A 26,417-nucleotide genomic window follows, 5' to 3' on the forward strand; every position below is an offset into this window, starting at 1 on the left:
CTCCCCTCTTCAAGTACTTGATTTCAAAGGTTCCGGCAGTCTGGAAGTCTTATAACCGTTCCATATCTCATTCGCACTGCTGTGAGACGAGTGGTAGGCTCTGTCACTGCCGTTGCTTTTCTGTAGGTTTGAAGGTTATTTGAGCATCTGAGTATGCTTTCATCCTTTTCTTCCTGTCTTTAATGTTGGTCAGTTTGGCTGTTTCTCCCCTTAAAATATGCTGGTCAGCGGTTGCTATGCTAATACATTTCTTATAGTGTGGTCGAATGCTGAATTTGTCTCGTTATTTCTTTCCCTTTTTCTGTTGTGTGGGACATGGCAATGTCCTCTGTGGCAGAGGATGAGCATCCTTGTGACTAGAATGAGGTTTAGTGGTACGCTCACCTATGTATTTTACATTGGCAATGGACGGCTGCTACCAAGTTCTAGCATCTTTTGTAGAATTGACATGCTGGCTGGGATTTAAAGCTTCTGTTCGGTGGTTGCAGTGTTGACCTCCTGAACCATCGTCGGAGCTGGAGATTGAGGCTCATCGGACTCACGGTCGCTCTCTTTTAAGGCCACCACTGAAGCGTATTGGTTACCTCCAAGGTGGTTGGCTGCTCTGACCATTGTAGGTTTTGCAGTTTCTGTACCGAGAATGGACAAACTTGCTCCACAAAGAGAGAAGACTGTTCAGAGCTGAAGTCCAGACAGCATACTCTTTTTTGTTTGAGAATTGGGGAACTTGAAATTCTGTATGACTAATAACAGTGGTTATTGTGACATCTGTCATTTTGAGGAGGCTCAAGGCTGCACAGCCATCTCTGCTTAAGAAGGAGAAAGGTTAGTTACTGATGCCATATATCAGCATGAAGATTTGTTTTCTGCCATCCTTAGTGATTCCAGAATCATGCCTATAATTGAAAGTTGGATTTCTCTGTGCCCATGAAGTGTTGCGTCTATTGTTCGAAACTAGAGGTCTTTTAGCCATGGTTCTTTGTCTGGAGGACTGTTATGCTAGCTCCTGTGTCTAATATAAAATGTATTAAATGGCCATTGACTGAAATGTTTGCATTCAACAAAGAGAAACCTTTGACCTCACCCAGGAAGCATGGATGTGTGCTTTCCGGGCTTCCAGTCTGGACCTCTTGGATGACCTATGGGCTTTCTGTGTATTTCAGAGTTATTATTTTGCACAGTTTGCTGTAGTGTCCATTCCTGTTATGGTGAAAGCATTGGGCTGAAGTTGCAGGACATGACCTTGCTCCATAGCGTTTGCATGGTTGCCCTGCTGGCTGGTTCCAGTATTGCGGTTCCTAGTCTGGAGAGCCCCTGTTGCATTGTTGCTCAACCAACTGAACTGTGGGTTGACCTCTGCACAAGTTTATTTTCTCCCCTTAAAATGATTCTGTGCTGGGACTTCCGGTAGCATGGGCGAGCAGGGCGGCCGCAGCAACAAGAGCTCCCACCGGTGGCTGCGATTCGCGGCGATTTCAGGAAAATCCCCGAGTCTTCATGCACCCCCCGACTATCGTCGGCCTTTGGGGCCGTCACGAGCAGCCAGCAGGGCCGGTTTAAAAACCAGCGAAGAACCCCGCGCGGGTGTCGGGCGGCGGGGACTGAGGCGCTGGGCCCAGCACGGCGTTGAGGTCAGAGCAGCAGGGGCGGAGCTACGAGGAGGCCGAGGCGGCAGGGCACTATGTAGGGAGGGTGCTCCACGTCGGATGGCTCCCACCTAGGAGGAAGAAAGAAGGTTGAAGCCTGGTCCCAGGTGAATGCAGAGGAGAAAGAAAGAAGGTTTAAGGAAGTTTGGTAAAAGTTTTTTTCTCTCTCCCCCTTTTTTTTTCAAAAAAAGAACATGTCAGATTGATGAAGGACAGGAGGGTGAAGGGGGAGAGAGGAGAAAAGAAAGAAGATAAAAAACAATAAGCTGCTAAAGGATGCGAAGAGCAGCATCGAAGAAAGGAGGAAACGCAGGTTCGCCGCCGAAGGAGAAGATGATCAAAAGTGTTGACAGGTTGGCGGAAGCCGAACTGCAAGGCGGGGCGGCACCACTTACGGTGGAAAAGATGACCGAGGTGATGGCGGTGGAGCTGGAAAAACAGTTTGCGAGGCACATGGAGGCCTTGAGGAAGGAGACGGCGGTCGTGTTGAAGTCATTGGTCGAGGAGGCAATCGGCCCGTGAGGATGACAGTGGCAAAGGCATCAGCCGAGGTGAGGGAGCATGGCGAGAAGATGAAGGAAGTGGAGGAGGCCGTGTCGCAGCACAGCGACCAGTTCACCTCGATGGGGGACGAGCTGCGGAGGGTAGTGGAGGTCAACAGAGGACTCCCAGCAAAGCTGGAAGACTTGGAAAAACGCTCAAGGCGGCACAATTTGAGAATTATGGGCTTGCCCGAAGGGACAGAGGGCCCAAGGCCAACGCAATACTTCACAAAGAAGTTGGCAGAGCTGATGGGGGAGGGTGAGAGCCCCACCCTGTACGAGCTAGACCGAGCTCATCGGTCATTAAGGCCGAAGCCCAAAGTGAATGAGCCGCCAAGAGCAGTAATTATCTGCTTCCATAAGTTTTGCATGAAGGAGAAGTTATTAAGCTGGGCGAAGCAGAAGCGTGAGGTGCAGTGGGATGGTACTGCGTTCGGATCTACCAGGACTTGACGGTGGAGTTAGCAAAAAGACGAGCGGCGTTTGGGCGAGTGAAGGCGGCTTCGTACAAGAAGGGGGTGCGATTTGGTGTGGTGTACCCGGCGAAGTTGAGAGTAACATATAACGCCAAAGACTTTTATTTTGAGACAGCGGAGGAGGCTGAGGCGTTCATGAGGGCAGAAGGCTTGGGACAGACGTGAAGAGCGGAACTGGAAGAGAGACGATGGACTGTGTTTGAGCGGCTGGAAAATGAATAAATGTTACAACTTTCTTTTTACTGATTTGTATTGCAATTTACTTCTCTTTGCATTGTTACAGAGTTCAAGTTAATGGTGGGTTGATTGGCGTTCTGTGTTGCGACGGTTAAATGTTATGTTAGTGAATTATAGGGGTTGGATTGTTGGGTTTGTTTTGGGGTTTCTTTCTCTGGGACTGGGCGGAAGGGGGTGAGAGGTCTTGGCGGGGGAGCCACCCACGCTAGCTAACTAAAGTCAGCTAGTGAACAGGGGTGAGGTGAGAGGAGGGCTTCGGACGTTGGAGCCTGGATAGCAGGCTTCAATGGGCCTACGAGGCGAGTGAGAGGGGGGTAAGGGATGGATGTTGGGGGATGTTTTTTTAGGGGGGGTTCTTGGGATGGGGGGAAGGGGTTTGCTGCAGGAGACTCACTTGAGGGTGAAGGACCAGGTGAGACTTAAAAAGGGCTGGGTTAGCCAGCTGAGACGAGCAAGGGGTGCAGTTTATGAACATGGAGATAAGTATGTTAGCAGGTCAGCTCCGGAGGGAGGCAGCGGCAAGGGAAATTCTTCAGGTGAGGGATAGGGCAGGGAAGTTGATGGTGGCTCCAGTGCTGATTAACAAGGTTTTTGAGGAGTTTTATGAGAGGTTGTACAAGTCAGAGCCAAGGATAGGCTGGCACCCCTGATGGTGGGGATGTTTGAAGAGGCGATAGAGAAGGGGGTGTTGCCGCAAACCTTGGGGCAGGCATCGATTTCACTGTTGCTAAAAAAAGATAAGGATCTGACGGAGTGTGATCGGCCCATATCACTTCTGAATGTGGACGCAAAAGTGTTGGCGAAGGTATTGGCGGGTAGGCTGGAGGAGTGCCTTCTGAAGGTGATAGGGGAGGATCAGACGGGGTTCGTGAAAGGGAGGCAGCTGTTTTCGAACATTAGGAGGGTTTTGAACATCGTTATGGCACCGGCGGAAGGGAAGGAAACAGAGGTAGTTGTGGCATTGGACGCCGAGAAGGCGTTTGATCGGGTAGAGTGGGGGTACCTGATGGCAGTGCTGGAGCGGTTTGGGATTGGACCAAGATTTGTGAACTGTGGAAAGCTATTATATAAGGAGCCGAAGGAGAGTGTCCGCACAAACAACATCAGCTCGAGATACTTTTCTCTCCACCGTGGGACGAGGCAGGGGTGTCCTATGTCCCCCCTGCTGTTTGCACTTGCGATTGAGCCGTTAGCCATCGCATTGAGAAGTTCGGGAGCATGGAAAGGAATAGTGCGGGGGGGATAGAGCATAAGGTGTCCTTGTATGCCGACGACTTGCTGCTGTATGTGTCGGAGCCGAGTGCGTCGATAGGAGGAATATTGGAGCTCCTGCGGGTATTTGGGTCTTTCTCGGGGTACAAGCTGAACCTGGACAAGAGTGAGTATTTTGTGGTGTCTATGCCGGGGGTGGGGGCAGGGGTGGGGGGGCTGCCATTCCGTAGGACAGGGACTCACTTTAGGTATCTGGGGGTTCAGGTTGCCCGGGTGTGGGGGAGGCTTCGCAGGTACAACATCACTAGGTTGGTGGGGAGAGTGAAAGCTGATCTGGCAAGGTGGGATGGCCTTCCTCTGTCACTGGCTGGTTGGGTACAGGCGGTTAAAATGAATGTGTTGCCGCGATTTCTGTTTATTTTTCAATGCCTCCCGATTTTCCTGCCAAAGTCTTTTTTCAGGGAGATTGAGGGAAGGATTACCTCATTCATATGGGGAGGGAAAGTGGCCAGAGTGAGAAAGGTGCTGCTACAGAGGAGAAGGCAGGCAGGGGGTTTGGGTCTCCCGAACCTGTTGTACTACTACTGGGCGGCGAATGTGGAGAAGGTGCGGAGCTGGGTCAGAGGGGTTTATTCCGAGTAGGGCAGAATGGAGGAGTGTTTGTGCAGGGGGTCGGGGCTGAAAGCACTAGCAACAGCGACGCTCCCGCTAGCTCCGGGGAAATACTCAGGGAGTCCGGTAATAAGAGCTTCATTGAAAATCTGGAGGCAGTTTCGCCAACACTTCGGGTCAAGGGAAATGCCGATTAGGGGGAACCACAGATTTGAGCCAGGGAGGTGGGATGGAAGTTTTCGGAAATGGGAAGAGAGGGGGATTAAGACGCTAAAAGATTTGTTTCTTCGGGGTCGGTTTGCAGGATTGAGGGAGCTGTAAGCGAAGTATGGGCTGGAGCAGGGAGAAGTGTTTAGGTATATGCAGATTCGGGATTTTGCCAGGAAGGAGATACAGAGCTCCCCAGAGGAACCGGCCTCCACATTGCTGGAGGAGGTGCTGACGACAAGGGGACTGGAGAAGGGGGCAGTGTCAGCGGTGTACGGAACTATTTTGGAAGAGGATAAGGCACCACTGGAAGGGATCAAAGCAAAGTGGGAGGAAGAGCTGGGGAGGTTATAGAGGAGGGGGTCTGATGTGAGGTGCTCCGCAGAGTGAATGCCTCCACCTCATGTGCGAGGTTGGGGCTGATACAGCTGAAGGTGGTATATAGAGCGCACCTCACGAGGGCGAGGAGGAGCCGATTTTTTGAAGGAGTAGAGGATGTGTGTGAGCGTTGCGGGGGGGGGGGGGGGCCCGCGAATCACGTTCATATGTTTTGGTCCTGTCCAAAGCTAGGGGAGTACTGGAAGGAGGTATTTAGGGTAATTTCCAAGGTGGTGCGTGTGAAACTGGACCCGGGTCCCCAGGAGGCCATATTTGGGGTGTCGGACCAGCCAGGGTTGGAAACGGGAGCGGAGGCAGACATCATAGCCTTCGCCTCGTTGATCGCCCGAAGGCGAATCCTGCTGGGATGGAGAGCAGCCTCTCCACCCAGTGCCCTGGCGTGGCGGGGGGACCTGTTGGGATACTTGACCCTTGAGAAGGTTAAGTTTGAACTGAGGGGAAGCTCGGAGGGGTTCTAGAAGTCATGGGCAATATTTATTATGCACTTTCAAGAACTGGATAACATCGAACATTAGTTGGTGGGGTGGGTGGGGGGCTGTGTAGATTAAGGGTGACTACGGGTAATCCCTGATTCCTTTTTGTCATTTGTTTATGTAAACATGTGGGCTGAGGTTTGGGGGTTGGTGGGCGGATGGGATCGTTGTTATTATGGGGATTGACATTTCTGTTGCTGATTATCGTTTATTGTTGATGGTTGTAAATGTGGGAGAAAATGTGAAAAAGGAGGAGAATAATTTTTTTTAAAAAAATGATTCTGTGCTGCTCATGGAGTTCTGACTGCCTAACTATCTGGTTTGCCTTTTCCAGGGTTAGATCTTCCTTTACTTGCATATGGTCAGAGAGTGTGCTGTCTGCTACACCTAACACTGTTTTGTCTCTGATGAGGTCTGCTGTTAAATATCTGTATTTGCAAACTTCTGTCACCATGTACCATTCATTGATGAACGAATCAACAGGTTCGCCTAGCTGCTGGCCTCATCTGTTATGCGGAGCTCTTTTGAGTATTTTGTTGCTTCTTAAATTAAAATAAACATCAAAAGATTTTAGTACTTTTTCAAATTTAGCAGATGACTCATTAATTCCCTCTTTTGCGATAGTGCCATTTGAATTCAGGCCTACCGAGTAAAGCAGTGTGTTAACCTACTCTGCTTCTGACATTTTGTCAAAACCTTAAGCGATCCTGTACCTTAGGAATCTTTTCTTCCAAATTTCAAATCATGTGATTGATCTGAGCCTTGGATTAGTCCAAATAGATTTTGAAGTGCGGAGTTCTGATCCATGGTTAAATATAAGTATAAGTTCTATTTTAAGAGGTTTCAGTATTTCAAGAGTGTCACTAGCGTCACTATTTACTTTGTGACAAAGAATTTCCCAATACATGCTGGTTTTGGGTTCCACTACAATGGTGATCACTCTCAACTTGAAACATGTGTTCAACAGTGGCTGCCTGGGTCAACTGCCTGTAGAGGTCTATTGCTCAGGGTTCGACTTTAAAGTCGCAAATTTGTTGAATCCTGGCTTTTGCTTTCTCTCAGCTAAGTTTCGAAGTTGCGATATTCGCGGGTTATTTAATTCATTCTTTTTTCAGTTTGGGAGTGAGCTCGGACACTGTTCAGGGGCCAACTCAGGAATCGGGTTTTAGCCTCAGGTTTTCTTTTAAACCGTATCTCTGACTCTGAATTATTTAAAGGTTTCTCAGCACTGGAGTGTTAAAATATTTAGCTGACCCCTGCTGGGTCTCTGGGATTGGAAGCAGGACTTCCCAAGGAGATTCAATGGAGTCTTCTGCTGCAGTAAGCACTTTTACATTTCTACCTCCAGCGTCCAAGCTTTTTCTTGGTGATTTTTTTATGGTGCTTTTTCTTGGTGGTTTTTCCTCTGTGCCTCTGCTTCTCAGGCTTCTTTTCAGGTTGGATTGCTTTGCTGATTTTCTTCTCAGTCTTCCAGCTTTTTAGTTTTTCTCTGCATTCTCTGTGAGGTTTTAGGTTTTTCCACAAGTTGCCACCATGTTGCATAGAGTGTTGGTTACAGTTCAATAGTTCTGAAGAAGTCTTCATAGGCATACGTAGGTTAACTGTACATCTTTAGAACTATTTACAAATATACAGTAAAGGGTACAAGCTAGGAGCTGTCTCCATGCTTGCTGGTACACATGATCCTGTCCAACACTGGACTGACACTGGGGATAAGTCATAAGAACATAAGAACATAAGAACTAGGAACAGGAGGAGGCCATCTGGCCCCTCGAGCCTGCTCCGCCATTTAATGAGATCATGGCTGATCTTTGTGGACTCAGCTCCACTCTCCGGCCTGTACACCATATCCCCAAATCCCTTTATTCTTTAGAAAGGTATCTATCTTTTTCTTAAAAACGTTTAAAGGAGAAGCCTCAACTGCTTCACTGGGCAAGGAATTCCAGAGATTCACAACCCTTTGGGTGAAGAAGTTCCTCCTACACTCCGTCCTAAATCTACTTCCCCTTATTTTGAGGCTATGCCCCCTAGTTCTGCTTTCCCCGACCAGTGGAAACAACCTGCCCGCATCTATCCTATCTATTCCCTTCATAATTTTATATGTTTCAATAAGATCCCCCCGCATCCTTCTAAACTTCAATGAGTACAGTCCCAGTCTACTCAACCTCTCGTCATAATCTAATCCCCTCAACTCTGGGATCAACCTAGTGAATCTCCTCTGCACTCCCTCCAGTGCCAATATGTCCTTTCTCAGGTAAGGAGACCAAAACTGAACACAATACTCCAGATGCGGCCTCACCAACACCCTATACAATTGCAGCATAACCTCCCTAGTCTTGAACTCTATCCCTCTAGCAATGAAAGACAAAACTCGATTAGCCTTCTTAATCACCTGTTGCACCTGCACACCAACTTTTTGCGACTCGTGCACCAGCACACCCAGGTCCCTCTGCACAGCAGCATGTTTTAACATCTTACCGTTTAAATAATAAGCCATTCTGCTGTTATTCCTCCCAAAATGGATAGCCTCCCACTTGGTCATGTTCTCTCTTACATCACTGTGTGGGTGATATTGTGCTCAGTCCCACATTAGCCTTATCTATGACAGGCCATTATACCACAATCCCTAGGCTCTTTTAAGAGCACCAGTACAAAATCATGAGAAGGTCACTATCTGACCCGTGTTGTCTATTCCTGATTAGTGAGCCATATCTGTAGACGGTGCACAACTTAACACTGACAGTTCGGGAGACTTTTCATGGCTGATTTTGTACAGTTGCTTATTTCTGGAAACGGCACCCAGAAAACACATTGCTTCTTCCTCTCTCACTCTGAAAAATACTGTGGCTTCCACAAGCACTATAAGGTTTTGCCAAGCTAACCGTTTATTCAAAGTGTTAGTTGATAAGTCAAACTAATCAAATGCAGGCTATGTTTGGTTTACAAGCCTCTGATGGCATCGCATGAACGTTTTACAGCGGACACACAAATCCCGTCTTCCCTCACAGTTTACGCAATTCCAGAAGATGACACACTTGGGAAGGTTTACAATTGGCAATGTTTCCTGAAATATTTCCGTTTAAATTCTAAGCTGAAACATTTTAAAATTGCCACGCGGAATTAGTTTGTGTCAAGAATAATTCTGTACTCATGTCACTGACCTGCTCTTTGCAAATTCTGCCTCTATGATGACTAACATCAATCAGAATTGACCTTCCTCCCTCGTCTGAGCTGGACCTAGTTCCAGAAGTAGAGGTTTGTATTTGTAAATGTTAACATTTTAGTAATAGGTCATTGCATTCTTTCGAGATGCACACTCGCTTTATTACATAACTAGAGACACCAGAATATAATTCACAGTTGCGCAATGAAAGCAAAGCAGCATATTCTAAGAAATATAGTTACAAATCCCAACTTCTGTATTATTTCACAGTTACTATGTCTCAATAAAATACGTATGAATGCACAGAAATATTGGTCTAATACAGTGATTTTCAAACTTTTTTTCCGGGGACCCATTTTTACCAACCGGCCAACCTTCGGGACCCAACCTGGCCGACCTTCGCGACACACGCCAGCCAACCTTCGCGACCCACGCTGGCCGACCTTCGCGACCCACGCCGGCCGACCTTCGCGACCCACGCTGGCCAACCTGCGCGACCCACCATTTTCTTTTACCTTGTTTGTTGCTGACAAAAATGGAGGAAATGGTTTTGGGTCCCTTTGGCCCCAATGGTCCCTTTGTCCCCTAAACTTGGAAAAAAAAAGGCTGCGACTATATAAAAACAAATGCTGCCGCACTGTGCATGTGTGCCCAATCATCGGTGTGCATGTGCATTTTGCGCATGCGCACCGATGATCTGACACGTACACGCAGTGCGGCCGACTTTTTAAAATCTCTTCCTGGCCATTTTGAAGGCCGCTCGCAGCCGGCATTATTAAAAGTTGGCTGTTGCGCGCAGATTTGTGCGATCGGTGCCACGACGGACAGCTCCACGACACTCCCGACATCCGCCCGCGACCCACCCACGGGTTGCGCTCCCGAGTTTGACAATGCCTGGTCTAATCCATAATGCTATCTAAATCCTTACAACAGGATCTTTTCATCATAAGGCAAAATAACATGAGGTTGAAAATTGAAGTGCTGGAACGTGATATTCCTAGCCATGCAGAGATAGGAGGAGGTGTATTAACAACAAAACCATCTATAGAATTTAATCAGTTGACTAGAGTGCATATAGTTTATTTGTTCCTAGCGAGGGGATGATTTATTTTGGACAGTTTCAAAAGATTTTTGTGATATTGTACACAGGAGGTGTGCATTGGTGGCATCACTTTTAAGTCAGGCCAGGCCTTTCTATGCAGAGAGCACTTAAAAGAGGAACCGTTTAAACAACCCCTTTTACTTTATTGTTATTCAAGGACAAAATGATCCCTGCAAATATTCTGACTTGGATTTCAATTCAAATAGCACTTCTCTCAAATTTCAGAACAAACTGATGAATAATCATCTCGAACCTAACATTCCAACCACCAGTAACTCCAGTTTCTGTCAATTTGCCATTTCTTTCTTATTGCTTTTTCTTGAGTGTTGGTAAAGTAGATGTAAGATGCTTTTCATATCACTTGGCATATTTGGATGAGACAAATTCATATTTGAATAATAATCTATTTATTTTTGATGCAATAACATTATTGGGTTGCATGAATTTTTAATCGACTCCTGTAGAAACCGGAAGATATAGATGAGGTTTTAAATGAGTACTTTGCATCTGTGTTTACTAAGGAGAAGGATGATGTAGGTATAGAAATCAAGGACGCACATTGTGATTTACTTGAACAACTTAACATTGAGAGGGAGTAGGTAGTAACAGCTTTAACAGGCCTAAGAGTGGATAAGTCCCCAGGTCCAGACGCAATGTATTCCAGGTTGCTGTGGGAGGCAAGGTAGGAGATTGCAGCAGCTCTGACAAAATATTTCAAATCTTCTCTGGCCACAGGAGAGGTGCCAAAGGATGTGAAAGTGGCTAATGTGGTGCCATTATTCAAGAAGGTACAAACCAGAAAATTACAGGTCAGTGAGTCTAACTTCAGTGGTAGGGGATCTACTGAAACAAATTCTGAGGGACAGAATTAATCTTCACTTGGAGAGGCAAGGATTAATCAAGGAGAGTCAGTATGGTTTTGTCAATGGAGATCATGGCTGGGATTGTCCCCACACCCGCCAGAAAACGGGCGCGAATCACTCCGGACATTTTTCTAAAAAGTACGGGGTGATTCTCCGTTTTTAAGGGGGCTAACAGGGCCCCGGCATGCGCCGAGCAGCTCCTGCTGCTGATACGGGCCCTGCACTTCCGGCTGCGCACTGCGGCGCAGGCCCCACGCGACATGGCGCACCCACACAACGGACTGCCGTGGAAGAAGGTGGTCCTCCCACAGATCGCGCGCACCCGCCGATCGGTGCCTCCCGACCACGGGCCTAACCATCGTGGAGGACCCCCGGAGACTGATCCCCCCGACCCCCACCAGGACGGCCACCGCAGCCGCGACGCTGCGCTCCCGCTGGGTGGAACCGTACAAGAACCACGGCGGTAGGAACTCGGCCGTCAACCGCGGAGAATTGCCATGGGGGCTGCTTTCAATGGCCCCCGACCAGCGCCGCGTTGACCGCGTGCACACGGCTGGCGGCGATTCTCCAGTCGCCAAAGAATCACGCCATAACGTCGCAGATCAGAAGCCCCATTCTCCACCCCCAAGCCGGGCGCAATTGCAGCACGGGTGCTCGGAGAATCCCGGCCCATGTCTTACAACTTGATTGAATTTTTTGAGGGGGTGACTAGGTTTGTAGTTGAGGGTAGTGTAGTTGAAGTAGTCTACATGGACTTTAGTAAGTCATTTGACAAGGTCCCAAATGGGAGGCTGATGAAGAAGGTAAGAGCTCAGGGAGTCCAGGGCAATTTGGCAAAATGGATCCAAAACTGGCTTAGTGGTAAGAAGCAGAGGGTGATGGTTGAAGATTGCTTTTGAAACTGGAAGCCTGTGTCCAGGATGTTCCGCAGGGATTGGTGCTGGGTCCTTTGTTGTTTGTAGTATACATTAATGATCTGGATGTGGGGGCAGCATGGTGGAACAGTGGTTAGCACTGCTACCTCACGGCGCCGAGGACCCAGGTTTTATCCTGGCCCTGGGTCACTGTCCATGTGGAGTTTGCACATTCTCCGTGTATCTGCGTGAGTCTCACCCCCACAACTCAAAAGATATGCAGGGTAGGTGAATTAGCCACGTTAATTGCCCCTTAATTGGAAAAAAAGAATTGGGGACCCTAAATTTAATTTTTTTAAATGATCTGGATGTGAACGTAGGAGGTCTGATAAGTAAGTTTGCAGGTGATACAAAAATTGGTGGTGCAGTAAATAGTGAGGAGCAAGGCCTTAGCTTACAGGACGATATAATGGTTAGATGGGCAGAAGAGTGGCAAATGGAATTTAAACATGAAAGTGTGAGGTAATGTATTTTGGGAGGACTAAAAAGGCGAGGGAATATATTATGAATGGTCAGATCCTAGGAAGCACAGTGGATCAAAGGGACCTTGGTGTGCATGTTCACAGATCTCCGAAGGCAGCAGGACTGGTAGATAAGGTGGTTAAGAAGGCCTATGGGATTCTTGCCTTTATTAACTGAGGCATTGAATATAAGAGTGGGGAGGTTATGCGGCAGCTGCAGATAACAGTGGTTAGGCCCCAGCTGGAGTACTGTGTGCAGGTCTGGTCACCACAGTATAGAAAGGAAGTGATCGCACTGGAGAGGGTGCAGAGGAGATTCATCAGGATGTTGCCTGGGCTGAAGCATTTCAGTTATCAAGAAAGACTGGATAGGCTGAGGTTGTTTTCCCTGGAGCAGAGAAGGCTGAGGACGGACCTGATTAAGGTGTAGAAAATTATGAGGGACATAGAACATAGAACATTACAGCGCAGTACAGGCTCTTCGGCCCTCGATGTTGCGCCGACCTGTGAAACTACTCTAAAGCCCTTCAACACTATTCCCTTATCATCCATATGTCTATCCAATGACCATTTGAATGCCCTTAGTGTTGGCGAGTCCACTACTGTTGCAGGCAGGGCATTCCACGCCCTTACTACTCTCTGAGTAAAGAACCTACCTCTGACATCTGTCTTACATCTACCTCCCCTCAACTTAAAGCTATGTCCCCTCGTGCTAGACATCACCGTCCGAGGAAAAAGGCTATCACTGTCCACCCTATCCAATCCTCTGATCATCTTGTATGCCTCAATTAAGTCACCTCTTGACCTTCTTCTCTCTAATTGTCTAGATGTGTAATTGAGGGTAGTGTAGTTGAAGCAGTCTACATGGACTTTAGTAAGTCTAGATTGACAGGAAGGTACTTTTCCCCTTAGTGGAGGGATCAATAACCAGAAAGCATAGATTTTAAGGTAAGGGGCAGGAGGTTTAGAGGAGAGGAGAAGTAAGGAAAAACCTTTACACCCAGAGGGTGGTTGGAATCTGGAGGGTGGTGGAGACAAGGACCTTCACAACTTTAGGTGAGCACCTGAAATACCACAGGATACAAGGCTACAGACCAAGTGCTGGAAAATGGGATTAGATTAGATAGGTGTTTGATGGTTGGTGCGGACACAATGGGCCGACGGGCCTCTTTCTGTGCTGTAAGACTCTATGACTCCAGAAAGCAGGCCTCATTACATCTGTACGAAGCACTCAGGTGAAAAATTAGGTGGAATACCTGTGGGGAAATCAGACAAGGAATGCCACCCCGGGCCACAATTTTCTTCCTTCACACCTGGCTGATTGACCACATGTAAATGTTGGTGCAGAGGTGGGACTGGTAAGCCACCTCAATTCCCAATGTTATCGTCGCTGTCTCTGCTGAACCCAAGGACCTGCAAGGAGAAGGGTGCATGGGTCTTTATAATAGTCTCTTTTCCCTCCATGGGGGCCTCAGTTTCCTACCTTTTCTCAGGCTCTTCAAGCAGGTGTGACAATTCTTACATGGAAAACAACATATTGACTGTGTGTGTTTGTGCTCTAAATGTGGCATAGGTAAAATGAAAACGGATAAGGTGATTCTGACTGATTGCTTGATAATTTACAGTGTCATATTCTTTGGTGAACTCAAAGGGTAAATGGCAGAAAATGACAACTAACACTGTTAATATTACTGCAGGCAAAGAAGCAGTGCCAAGGTGAACATCAGAAACATCCCTCAGAGAAACCTGTCACAAACAACTGCAAACCAGGTACTATTTATTTGAAGTATATTGACCTCCTCTCAAACTTCAGATCAAGAAGCATTTTTCGAGATTAATTTCCAGTAACTCCAAAGAACTGTTTTAAGTTGAAGCCTAGTTTATTATCTCCAGCCAAAGTATTAGTCATTAGTGGATTCATCATAGCAATAAAGAAAGGAGTGGTAAAACAGCCAAGCTAGAACTATTGGGCCTGATCTAACCGAATCGCAACAGAGACATGTGTTGAGCACATTTACCTGGGTGTTTCCCAGTGCTCGCAGCACCTAGTAACACCACGCTAGCTAATGTGACTGTTGCGATCTGGGGCTTCATCAAGCTCTCATTTAGTCCTGTTACCTGCACGGAGGAGCTACACTCGCCGGAACTCCTCAGTGCAGGAGGAGATCAGGATATCATTTGTAAGTGGCATCCCATCTCTCAACTCCCCCCTCCCCCACCCCCTCCCGATTGCCACCACTGGACTGCTCCCCAAAGCCGTAACTCACCTATAAGGGGGTCCTGAAGATGGCACGTGCGCCACATGGGCAAGGCATCCCCACCCCCGATCCCCAGTGCAAGAACAATGGCAGCCGGGCACGCTGGCACTGCCCCTGCCAGCTGGCAGTGCCACCTGGGCACCTTGGCAGCACCAGGCTGGTACCTATATCGCAGTGCCGAGGTGCCCGGGTGCCACCAACAGTACCAAGGTGCCACCCTGCCCAGCGGGCAGTCAGCTGGGGGCCTCTGATTGCCTGGGAGACTTCCTCCCCCCAAGTGCTGCTCTGTCTGATCTCTGTTCGCGGGGACCAGCACTGAACGACACTCGCCTGAGGTCTCCAAGGTGAAGGGGTTAGATCCCAGGGCCTTGGTAGATCAGGCGAACATATTGAAGAGTGAGACGAGCTGTCTGACTCTAATATGCAGATTTGCCAAATGTTGATCCCACCCACAATGGGCGGGGGATTCAGATTGTGACATCTCGCGAGATCGCATTAGATTTTGCGAGGCATGGCGATCCGGGTAGATCCTGGAAGAGGGATCGTACTGCATTTATACAGGCTACACCTCGTTCACCCGAACAGGGGTGCAGCATGGCCGGATGAACGTGCTCTATATCTCTGTCAAAGCTTTTGCCCTAATATTTCTATAAGACAGTGCAAATTTATAAGTAATCACATTCCAATGAAGCACCTTGGGATGTTTCACTACTTTAAAGGGACTATTTAAATATAGGTTATTGTTGGAGATTATGGCGTTTTTTAATCTCAGTGGGTTACTTTGGACTGCAGAGAGTAACACCACCTCTATCTGTCAACCCTATCTGTACACAGGGAATTTACTCTGTCAAATGTAAGAATTACCATGTGTATGAGAAGCTTGAGGGAGTGATTCTTTTCATATCTGCTTTGAGCAGTAGAATTAAGGTTACCTGAGAGAAGCACACGTTGTTGCAAAACTCTGAATGTACCAGTCAGCAAAGATGAACTGGTTTCTCAGGAGTTCAAGTGGTTCTTGTTGCCGGCAGCGATGCTGGCTGGAATTTAAAAAAATGAAAATCAAGATTACATTGTGTAGGAAGATTAGGAATGGAGACGAATGATAACTGAGGCTGCTTTTACACTATGACCGTGGTATCAATAAGGAAGGGTTTCATGTGGGACCAATGCTAAGAAGCTGCAGTGAGAATCCAGAGCCAAGGCCCAACCTGAGTCCTGAGAAAACAAAGCTCCAGATCTCCTCCTCTAGGAACTATCACTCCACTTCGCTCCAGAGTTGGACTGTGCCCTCATTGTAGATTTGAATAAGGACACGGGGAGTCCACGCTGAGGAAGAATTACAAACTTTGGTTTATTTACAATTACGTTATATACAATTCTCGGTAGATCCCAACTGGGTCTCTCCTCGGCTGGTGCTTTACTGGCCGACCTTTTATACATAGTTGAATGGAGTTCCACCACCCATCAGCGGGGGAGCTCGTACTCCGCAAGACCACAGGGAAGACAATCATTCCCGTCCCGTATGTCCCGTGAAGGATATGACACAGCTCTGATTTTCTGAGGTGCTTTTCACAGTGTGAGTCGAGATGGTGCTGGGCTGAGGTCATCAGGTTAGGCATCATTCCAACCTAAGGCGCTTGGATCATGCCATACCTAGTTTGCAGAGGTGCGACTTGTTGGGAGGAAATAAGGTTGCAGGCAATACATTAAAGTCAAGTAATTAGATTGAGAGGCTTGACTTACAGTAAACCTCCTGTCTTCAGGTATGTGAGAAATGTCGGGCCCAGCCTGTTCAAGCAACTTCAAAGGTTTCAATTGCTGGTCAACATTTTGTTTTTACTTCACCTTTTTAATTTCATTTTTTCTCCATGCATTAATTCTTCTGTTGGGTAGAGTGCCGCGTTTACATTTATGGAGATACAGTCTGTCGATAGCCTCTTACTTTATTGTCTGCTGGCATCATTCATTATCTCATACGATGGTTGGTAAACAAAGTCTCAAACATTGATGCTCTTCCCAGGGAAGTAAACGTTATTGCAGCCTGATGTTTTCCAATGAATTAACCTTTCCAGGTTGCCTGAGAGGGCACTTTGGACCATCTGGCAATTTGCAATGCATGAACCAAGCAGGTGCCAAACTCGATAGCCCAGAAATTGGCCTATATACAGCACTTGGTAGCGACTAGAAAAGCCCCAATATGGCAGATAGGTAGAGTGCACATGTTTCAGCCTCAAGATATTTATCTTCCACTACATTGGGTGAGGAGAAAAAAGGAAACAGGCACCAGGCTCTTTGAGGCTCCTTTCTGTACAATTGGTTTGCCTGAGGCAACTAGCACCAAAGCAGATGAGCGTAACAAGAAATAGGAGGGAGTAAACAACACGGCCTTTCGAATATGTCAACCATTCAATACAACCATGTCTGATCAAGGGCTTCAATTCCATTTGCCGGGATTCCCCGTCCCGCCAGCCCCGTTTTCCGCATGGCGCACCCCCGCTGGCAGCGGATCCTCCGTTTAGGTAGCCAACCAATGGGGTTTCCCATTGTGGCCAACCCACACCTTCTCGAGACCCGCAGGTGTGGGTTCGCTGCTGGCGAAGTAGAGGAACCCGCCGACAGAGAATCCCGCTGCATGTTTTCCCGCCGGAGAACGGCAACCAATTTATGTTTGCCCTGGAAGTGCAAATCAGGAAACAAACCCATATCCCTTGTCATGCAAATTTATTCATGGTGAGGAGTACGAGGGATTCCTGAGGGAATACGAGGGATTCCTGAGGGAATACGAGGATTCCTGAGGGAATCCCACTATGGGGCTGTCATTTTAAGTGGACGCCCCAATAGCGAAGTTCTGCAGCCGGCCACCCCCGCACTACAAATCAGCCCCTCTCCCATCTTCCCACCCTCCCACACTGCAAAGAAGCCCTCCACCGCTGGATTGCCTAGATGCTCCCCTTCTCCCAAGTACAGAGGTGACCAGAACCCCCTCCCCCCCCCCGGGAATCCCTAACTAGGCAGACCCCAGGGCGAACCTAAATTGTTGCACTTCTCTAGCGGGAGAACTCTCCCAAACAGTGAATCTCACCCTTAGTCTCTCAGGGAATAAGGAGATATGGGGAGCAGACGAGTAAATGGAATTGGAGCCCAAGATCAGACACGATTGTTTTGAATGGAGCAGACTCGGTGGGCCATGTTCCTTACTCCTGCTTCTATTTCTTGTCATGCTCAGCTGCTTTGGCTAGGGGGAGCTAGGGAGAACCCCCAAGGGCCCCATAAATAAGGAGACCCCACCCCCCACCCCAAGAGGGCCCATGAATAGGGAGATCCCCCACCCCCAGGGCCCCCATGAATAGAGAGACTCCTCAGCCCTAGGGTATCATGAATAGGGGGAACCCCACACCACCAAGGGCCACATTAATAGGGTAACCCCCAGGGCCCAATCACTAGGGAGACCCCCAGGGGTCCCATGAATAAGAGAGACCCCCCAGGGTCCCAAGAATAGAGAGGCCCCATGAATAGGAAGACCCCAGGGGCCCCTAACTGAAGGACTCCCCTTCCCCCAGAGACCCCAAACAGAAGGAAACAGCCATGGAGAATCTCTGACTAAAGGAACCCTCCCCCCCCCCCCCTGACTAAAAGGACACCCTTCCCAGACTGCACCCACCCCTCAGACTGCTTGAGTGATTGGAATCTACTCACCTCTCATTGATGTGGTTAATGTTTGTAAACATTGGGGTTTAGATTCACTCATCCATGAGTCAGATCAATGAATCAAGGCTGCAGCTGTTTTGTGGAAGATGTCAATCACAGCCCACTACTAGAATGAATGGCTTTCAGGTCATGGATCTGTGGGCTTTAAACACAGGTCACAACTGTACTCCACCCAGGAATGGACACATGGAGCTTCCAGGTAAGTGTTACCGCTGTGACTATTTCCCTGCCCCTGTTGGACAGCTCTTTGGCTTCTAGACCAAGGGTCTCTTTTCTGTAGGGAGGGGGAGGGTAGAGACGTCTGTTGGGGGATGTCTGTGGGGGGTTCCTTTAGACAGGGGTCCCTGTGGGGGCCCTCCACTGTGGTGAGGGCATCTTTAGTTAGGGGGGCTCTGTCAGGGTTCCTTTAGTTTGGGGGTCCGGGTGGGTCTCCCTATTAACGGGGTCCCTGTTGGGAGTCTCCTATTAAGGGGCTCTCTTGGGGAGTTCTCCCATTTTGGGGGTCTCTGGGGGCTGGGGGGCTGCATGGGGGGGTCTGGTAGAAGAGGAGTGGATGGGTAGTGCATTGGAGGGGACAGTATCCTTCAGGTGGACTTTGGGGGCAACCCTCTTAAGGAGTTACCCCCTTGGCCCGCTGTGAGGCCCACCCCATCAGGCTCACTTTCGGTGAGACCTGTAGTAAACCTCCCCTTCCTGGCCCAGGGGACAGGAGAATCACGGACGGCCGGAGAATAGAGTGCTGGATCCACTAAATTTACATCTTCCTGTTGGCACACTGGCGGGAATCTCAATCCTGCCACTGGCGGGGTTCAGAGCATTGTGTTGGCTGAACGCACAGCGCCAATATCAATTATTTTTGATTCTCCGCTGCATCAGGGACCCCGGGCGAAATTCTTCCGAAACGGCGCGATGTCCGCCGACTGCCGCCCAAAACGGCGCCAATTAGACGGGCATCGCGCCGCCCCAAAGGTGCGGAATGCTCCGCATCTTTGGGGGCCGAGCCCCAACATTGAGGGGCTAGGCTGGCGCCGGAGGGATTTCCGCCCCACCAACTGGCGGAAACGGCCTTTGTTGCCCCGCCAGCTGGCGCGGAAATGACATGTCGGGGCGGCGCATGCGCGGGAGCGTCAGCGGTCGCCGACAGTTTCCCGCACAGTCTCTTCCGCCTCCGCCATGGTGGAGACCGTGGCGGAGGCGGAAGGGAAAGAGTGCCCCCACGGCACAGGCCCGCCCGCGGATCGGTGGGCCCCGATCGCGGGCCAGGCCACCGTGGGGGCACCCCCCGGGGCCAGATCGCCCCGCGCCCCCCCCCAGGACCCCGGAGCCCGCCCACGCCGCCTTGTCCCGCCGTTCAAAAGGTGGTTTTATCCACGCCGGCGGGACAGGCAATTTATCGGCGGGACTTCGGCCCATTCGGGCCGGAGAATCGAGCGGGGGGGGGCCCGCCAACCGGCGCGGCGCGATTCCCGCCCCCGCCGAATCTCCGGTGCCGGAGACTCTCCGACCCGGCGGGGGGTCACCAGCGTTACCAGCGCCGTTACCAGCGCCAACGGCGGAGAATCTAGGCCAAATCTCTGCATCTCAGCTCACCATCAGAAATCAAGTGTTCATGAGTATCAGTGTCTGAGTTGGGGATCATGATGGTGGTCATGGCCAAGAGTTGGAGGTTGGAGTCTTCATCAAAAATTGTGAGGCTTTGAGTTGGGATCGCAGGAATCAGGCTGAGAATTTAATGTGGGAGGAAAACCTCTGCTCTTTCCAGATACATATTCAAGCAAGTTACTTCCCTTCTTTCTGACACGCAATCCCCAAGACTGCTTGCAAATGGTACATCAATTTTCAAGAAAGGAGGGTGAGAGAAAGCAGTGAGCTACGGATCAGTTTGTCCAACATCAGCTGTTGAGAAAATGTTGGGAAGTTAACAATTCACTTAGAAAAGCATTGTATGATTAGAGAAAGCCAACATGGTTTTACTACAGGGAAATTCCATTTGGGTTTTTTGAGGATGTAACCAGTAGGGTAGACAAAGTGGAACAAGTAGATGTAACATACCTGGCTTTCAAAAAGGTATATGATAAAGTGCCGCACAAAAGACTAACAGGCAAAATAAGGGGCTGGTTTAGCACACTGGGCTAAATAGCTGGCTTGCAATGCAGAACAAGGCAGCAGCGCGGGTTCAATTCCCGTACTGGCCTCCCCAAACAGGCGGCAGAATGTGGCGACTAGGGGCTTTTCACAGTAACTTCATTGAAGCCGACTTGTGACAATAAGCGATTATTATTATTATAAGTGCTCATGGGGTTGGGGATAAAATATTAACAAGGAGAGAAGATTGGATAACAGATGGAAAACAAATCGGGCTTTTCAATTTGGCAGGCAGTAAAAGTGGAGAGTCGCAAGGATCAGTGCTGGGGCCTCAGCTTTTTACAAACTATATTAATTACTTAGATACAGGACTGAGAGTAATTGTTATAACCCCCATGAGGATTATGAGACAACAATTACTGATCTTCCAATGGGGTTTATTGCATATGAGTTCCCCAGGTAGGGGGCAGCAACTCACCACCTGGGGCCCCTCAAACTAGAAGATGAAAGCAGGCCCAAGTCAGGCCTGGTCAAATCTATCCTCCCAGTAGGGTCTACACTGGGAATGAGGTAAATTATGTTAATAAATCCAGAACGTTTATGACCTTTTCCTTTGGAGTTATTCCAATAATGTATCTAAGTTTGGTGATGACACAAAACTAGGTGGGAAGGTAAGCTGTGAGGAGGACACAGAGTGGCTGTAAAGAGACATAGACAGGGTAGGTGAGTGGGCAACAAGATGGCAGATGCAGTGTAATACAGGGAAATGTGAAGTTATTCACTTTGGTCATACAAAAGGAGCAGGAAAATGAACTCATGCATGCTGACTTGGGACCGAACAGGGTGAGTTGGTTATGAAAGAGGAGCTGTGGGGAGGGCCGCGGTTGGGGTCGGAGGCAATGAGGAGTGAAGTGGGAAGGTCCTGGTGTCTTGGGTGTGTGAGGGAAGGGGTGGTGGGAACAGTCAATCATGGTAAGAAAATGAGGGGCCTAAAGGGTTGTGCCAGTACTCTCCAAACGTGGGTCCATCTCAGGGTGTTGGCTGGCAGAGTGCATCACAGGGCTTTGAATTCACCCACATTTCAATTAACTCCACTGAGATTTCTCCCAGATAATATCCTTTACAATGCTTAAAAGGGAAGGGCAGCTGAGCCTGCAAGTTCACCCGTGTTCCGCAGAGTGACAAATACAACACTGGACACGAACATGAACATTTATTAAGAGTGAACAAAAAAAAGCACATTTATTGTTTCTTCCACAATAAAGGAATGGCCCCTAACTCCCTTGTAACATTCAATGCATGCTAAACACGAGGAATGCCAGTATATTTAGCTCTCTGAGTAAGCTAGTCTCAACAAATAGCAATCATGCATAAATGAATAAAGTGAAAGCAAAGAAATGCAAAATATTTACAATTTTTTTTTAAAAATTCCTTTGTGCTCTCAATAGGTCTTATGTTAATGTCAGTGGTGTTGGGCAGGAAAGTTGTAGCCATGATGCCGAGTCTCTCTGTTTGACCAGGAGGCTCTTCTATAACCCGCCTGTACCTGCTGCATTGTCAGTTGACAGCAGGTCGTACCACTGGAAGATTCCTCTGCCACTAAATCAAATGTTTCTTGCATGCAGGCCGCTGCATAGCACTTGAATTTTAATGACAATCATGTGGGAAATGGCAAAAGGACAGAAAGCGGAAGTGGCGCTCACAGTTCCAGTTACGATATCGGGAATGATTGACAAAATCCTGGCCGTCATCTGATGCGCAAAATCTAGACAGCCTTGGGCCTCATCAATCAGGTGTGGTACATGCCAAGAACACTTGTGGACACATCCCATAATTCTTCACAACTAATACATTACTTTGGAGGCGTAGTGACTGCAGCCAATTTTTGCACAGCAATGTCCCACAAAGAGCAAATGAGATGAACAAGCATTTAATCTGTTTTGGTCATCTTGGTTGTATTGTACACATGTAAATAAGGTATGGACGAAAGAACATTGTGCTCTTGAAAATACACTGAAAATGCACACTTGTCATGTTCACCTGCTAGATGAATAGCTTTCACCTACTTTTGGTGGAAATTTGTTGGCAGATTAGTCTACTAATCATGCAATGACACACAATGCCTGTTTCCAATCGTCCAGGAATCCAAAGGTTAAAAGTTAGTGCAAAACTTTACTCAGCCTCTGCAGATCAAAGGTTAAGTAAATACTCAATGCAAATTACACTGCTGAATTAAATGCGATGAATGTGATATGAGCTAAACTATAATTTTTTTTTAAAAACATTTTTTTATTGTCCTCCTTTTTCACATTTTCTCCCAAATTTACACCCACCACCAATAAACAATAATCAGTAACAAATATGTCAATCCCCATATCAATAACAACGATCCCATCCTCCCACCAAACCCCAAACATTAGCCCGCATGTTCACACAAACAAATGACAAAAAGGAATTAGGGATCACCCATAGTCGCCATTAATACACACAGCCCCCCTCCCCCCAACCCTCCCACCCATACGCCCCAACTAATGTTCGATGTAATTCAGTTCTTGAAAGTGCATAATGAATAATGCCCATGAATTGTAGAACTCTTCCATCCTTCCCCTCAGTTCAAACTTAACCTTCTCAAGAGTCAGGAATTCCAACAGGTCCCCCCGCCACGCCAGGGCACAGGGTGGAGAGGTTGCTCTCCAACCTATCAGGATCCGCCTTCGGGCGATCAACGAGGCGAAGGCTACAACATCTGCCTCCGCACCCGTTTCCTACCCTGGCTGGTCCGTCACCCCAAATATGGCCTCCCGGGGGCCCGGGTCCAGTTTCACATGCACCACCTTGGAAATTACCCTAAAAACCTCCTTCCAGTAATCCTCTAGCTTTGGACAGGACCAAAACATATGAACGTGATTAGCGGCCCCCCCCCCTGCAACATTCACACACATCTTCTACTCCTTCAAAGAATCGGCTCATCCTCGTCCACTTAAGGTGTGCTCTGTATTCCACCTTCAGCTGTATCAGCCCCAACCTCACGCACGAGGTGGAGGCATTCACTCTCCGAAGCACCTCACACCTGAACCCCTTCCTCCATACCCTCTCCCAACTCTTCCTCCCACTTTGCTTTGATCCCTTCCCGTGGTGCCTTCTCCTCTTCCAAAATAGCTCCGTACACCGCTGACCCCCTTCTCCAGTTCCCCTGTCGTCAGCACCTCCTCCAGCAATGTGGAGGCCGGCTCCACCGGGAAGCTCTGTATCTCCTTTCTGGCAAGATCTCGAACCTGCATGTATCTAAACATTTCCCCCTGCTCCAGCCCATACTTCGCTTCCAGCTCCTTCAATCCTGCAAACCGACCCCTAAGAAACAAATCTTTTAGTGTCTTAATCCCCTTCTCCTCCCATTTCCGAAAATTTCCATCCCACCTCCCTGGCTCAAATCTGTGGTTCCCCCGAATCGGCATTCCCTTGACCCTGCCCCCAACCTGAAGTGTTGGTGAAACTGCCTCCAAATTCTCAATGAAGCTATTATTACCGGACTCCCTGAGTATTTCCCCGGGGCTATCGGGAATGGCGCTGTTGCTAGTGCTTTCAGTCCCGAGCCCCTGAACAAACTCTCCTCCATTCTGACCCACTGGGAATCAACCCCTCTGACCCTTCTCCGCAACTTCTCCACATTCACCACCCAGTAGTAATACATCAGGTTCGGAAGACCTGCCTGCCTTCCCCTCTGTAGCAGCACCTTTCTAACTCTGGCCACCTTCCCTCCCCATATGAACGAAGTAATCCTTCCCTCAATCTCTCGGAAAAAAGCCTTTGGCAGGAAAATCGGCAGGCATTGAAAAATAAACCGAAATCGCGGCAACACGTTCATTTTAATCGCCTGTATCCCACCCGCCAGTGACAGAGGGAGACCATCCCACCTTGCCAGATCAGCTTTCACTCTCCCCACCAAACTAGAAAAGTTGTACCTGCGGAGCCCCCTCCACTCCCGGGCAACCTGCACCCCCAGATACTTAAAGTGAGTCCCTGCCCTACGGAATGGCAGCTCCCCCCCCACCCCTGTCCCCGCCCCCGGCCGAAACACCACAAAATACTCACTCTTGTCTAGATTTAGTTTGTATCCCGAGAAAAACCCATACACTCGATGCAGCTCCGATACTCCCCCTATGGACACACTCAGTTCTGACACATATAACAGCAAGTCATCGGCATATCAGGACACCCTATGCTCTATCCCCCCCCCCCCCCCCCCCCCCCCGCACTATTCCTTTCTACACCCCCGAACTTCTTAATGCGATGGCCAACGTCTCATTCGCGAGTGCAAACAGCTGGCGGGACATAGGACATCCCTGCCTACTCCCACAGTGGAGAGAAAAGTATCTCACGCTGATGTTGTTTGTGCGGACACTCCCCCTCGGCTCCTTATATAATAGCTTTACACAGTTCACAAATCTTGGTCCAATCCCAAACCGCTCCAGAACTGCCATCAAGTAGCCCCCATTCTACCCGGTCAAACGCCTTCTCAGGTTCCAATGCCACAACCACCTGTTTCCTTCCCCTCCGCCGGTGCCATAACGATGTTCAGTACCCTTCTAACGTTTGAATTGAGCTGCCTCCCTCTCATGAACCCCGTCTGATCTTCACCTATCACCTTCGGGAGGCACTCCTCCGGCCTACCCGCCAGTACCTTCGCCAATACTTTTGCGTCCACATTCAGAAGTGATATGGGCCGATACGACCCACACTCCGTCGGATCCTTATCTTTTTTTAGAAATCGATGCCTGCCCGAAGGTTTGTGGCAACATCCCCTTCCCTATCGCCTCTTCAAACATCCCCACCATCAGGGGCGCCAGCTTATTCTTGAATTTTTTATAATATTCCACCGGAAACCCATCCGGCCCTGCCACCTTCCCCAACTGCATCCTCCCAATCGCATCCTTTATCTCCTGCTCCACTATCGCTCCTTCTAATGTAGCCCTGTCCCCCTCCCCTAGCCTCGCGTACTCCAACCCATCTAGAAATTCCTGCATCTCACGGTCTCCCCCAGGTGGCTCTGATCTGTACAACCTCGTAATCAGATCGGGAGCCATCACCAACATCCCTGCCCTATCCCTCACCTGAACAATTTCCCTTACTGCTGCCTCCCTCCGGACCTGTTAACTCCATATTCGTAACTGCACCCTTTGCTCGTCTCAGTTGGCGCACCGCCTTCCAGGTGGACAGTCGGTCAAATCTCGCCTGTAGTTCCTTCCCCATCTTCTGCATAACTCCTATCTACCTCCAACACCTCATCTATTACCCCCTGCCGCTCCAACCTCTCCTCTTTGTCCACCCTGGCTTTAAACTAAATCACCTCACCCCTCACCACCACCTTTAGAGCCTCCCAGACAACTGCCTTCGACACCTCACCCGTACAGTTGAAAACCTATATATTCCTTAATGATCTTTTCAATGTTGTCACAGAACCCTTGGTCCCCCAAAAATCCCACATCTAATTTCCACCCCGGCCTCTGCGCTTCCCCCTTCTCCAGCACCATATCCTCCCAATGCGAAGCATGATCTGACACTGCAATTGCCGAGTATTCCGACCCCTTAACCCCAGCCAGCAAAGCCTTTCTAAACTATAATTTTAAATCAAAAGTATACATGCATACACTTTTTTTTAAAATAAATATTTTATTGAAGATTTTTGGTCAACCAACACAGTACATTGTGCATCCTTTACACAATATTATAACAACACAAATAACAATGACCTATTTTATAAACAAAAAATGAATAAATAATAAATAACAAAAATGAAAACTAACCCTAATTGGCAACTGCCTTATCACAAGTAACACTCTCCAAAAATATAATTTAACAGTCCAATATATAATTATCTGTCGCAACGACCTATACATATTATACAGTATATATTAACAACCCTGAGAGTCCTTCTGGTTCCTCCCCCCCCCTCCCCCCTCCCCCCTCCCCCCCCCCCACCTCCCCCCCCTCCACCCCCCCCCCCTCCCCTCCCCCCCCCGATCCTGGGCTGCTGCTGCTGCCTTCTTTTTTCCATTCCA

At 48.7% G+C, this 26,417-nt stretch overlaps 1 protein-coding gene across 1 annotated transcript in view; it reads left to right on the forward strand.

Annotated features, from left to right (window-relative positions):
- Positions 1 to 26,417, forward strand: part of sgk1 (serum/glucocorticoid regulated kinase 1) — a 116,089-nt gene that overhangs the window by 62,564 nt on the left and 27,108 nt on the right. The window contains exon 3 of the mRNA XM_072499717.1: positions 14,005 to 14,077. Coding sequence (XP_072355818.1) covers positions 14,005 to 14,077 — 73 coding nt within the window. The remainder of the gene's footprint in view (positions 1 to 14,004; positions 14,078 to 26,417) is intronic.

The sequence above is a fragment of the Scyliorhinus torazame genome, chromosome 4, assembly GCF_047496885.1.
Source record: "Scyliorhinus torazame isolate Kashiwa2021f chromosome 4, sScyTor2.1, whole genome shotgun sequence".
Classification (NCBI taxonomy): domain Eukaryota; kingdom Metazoa; phylum Chordata; class Chondrichthyes; order Carcharhiniformes; family Scyliorhinidae; genus Scyliorhinus; species Scyliorhinus torazame.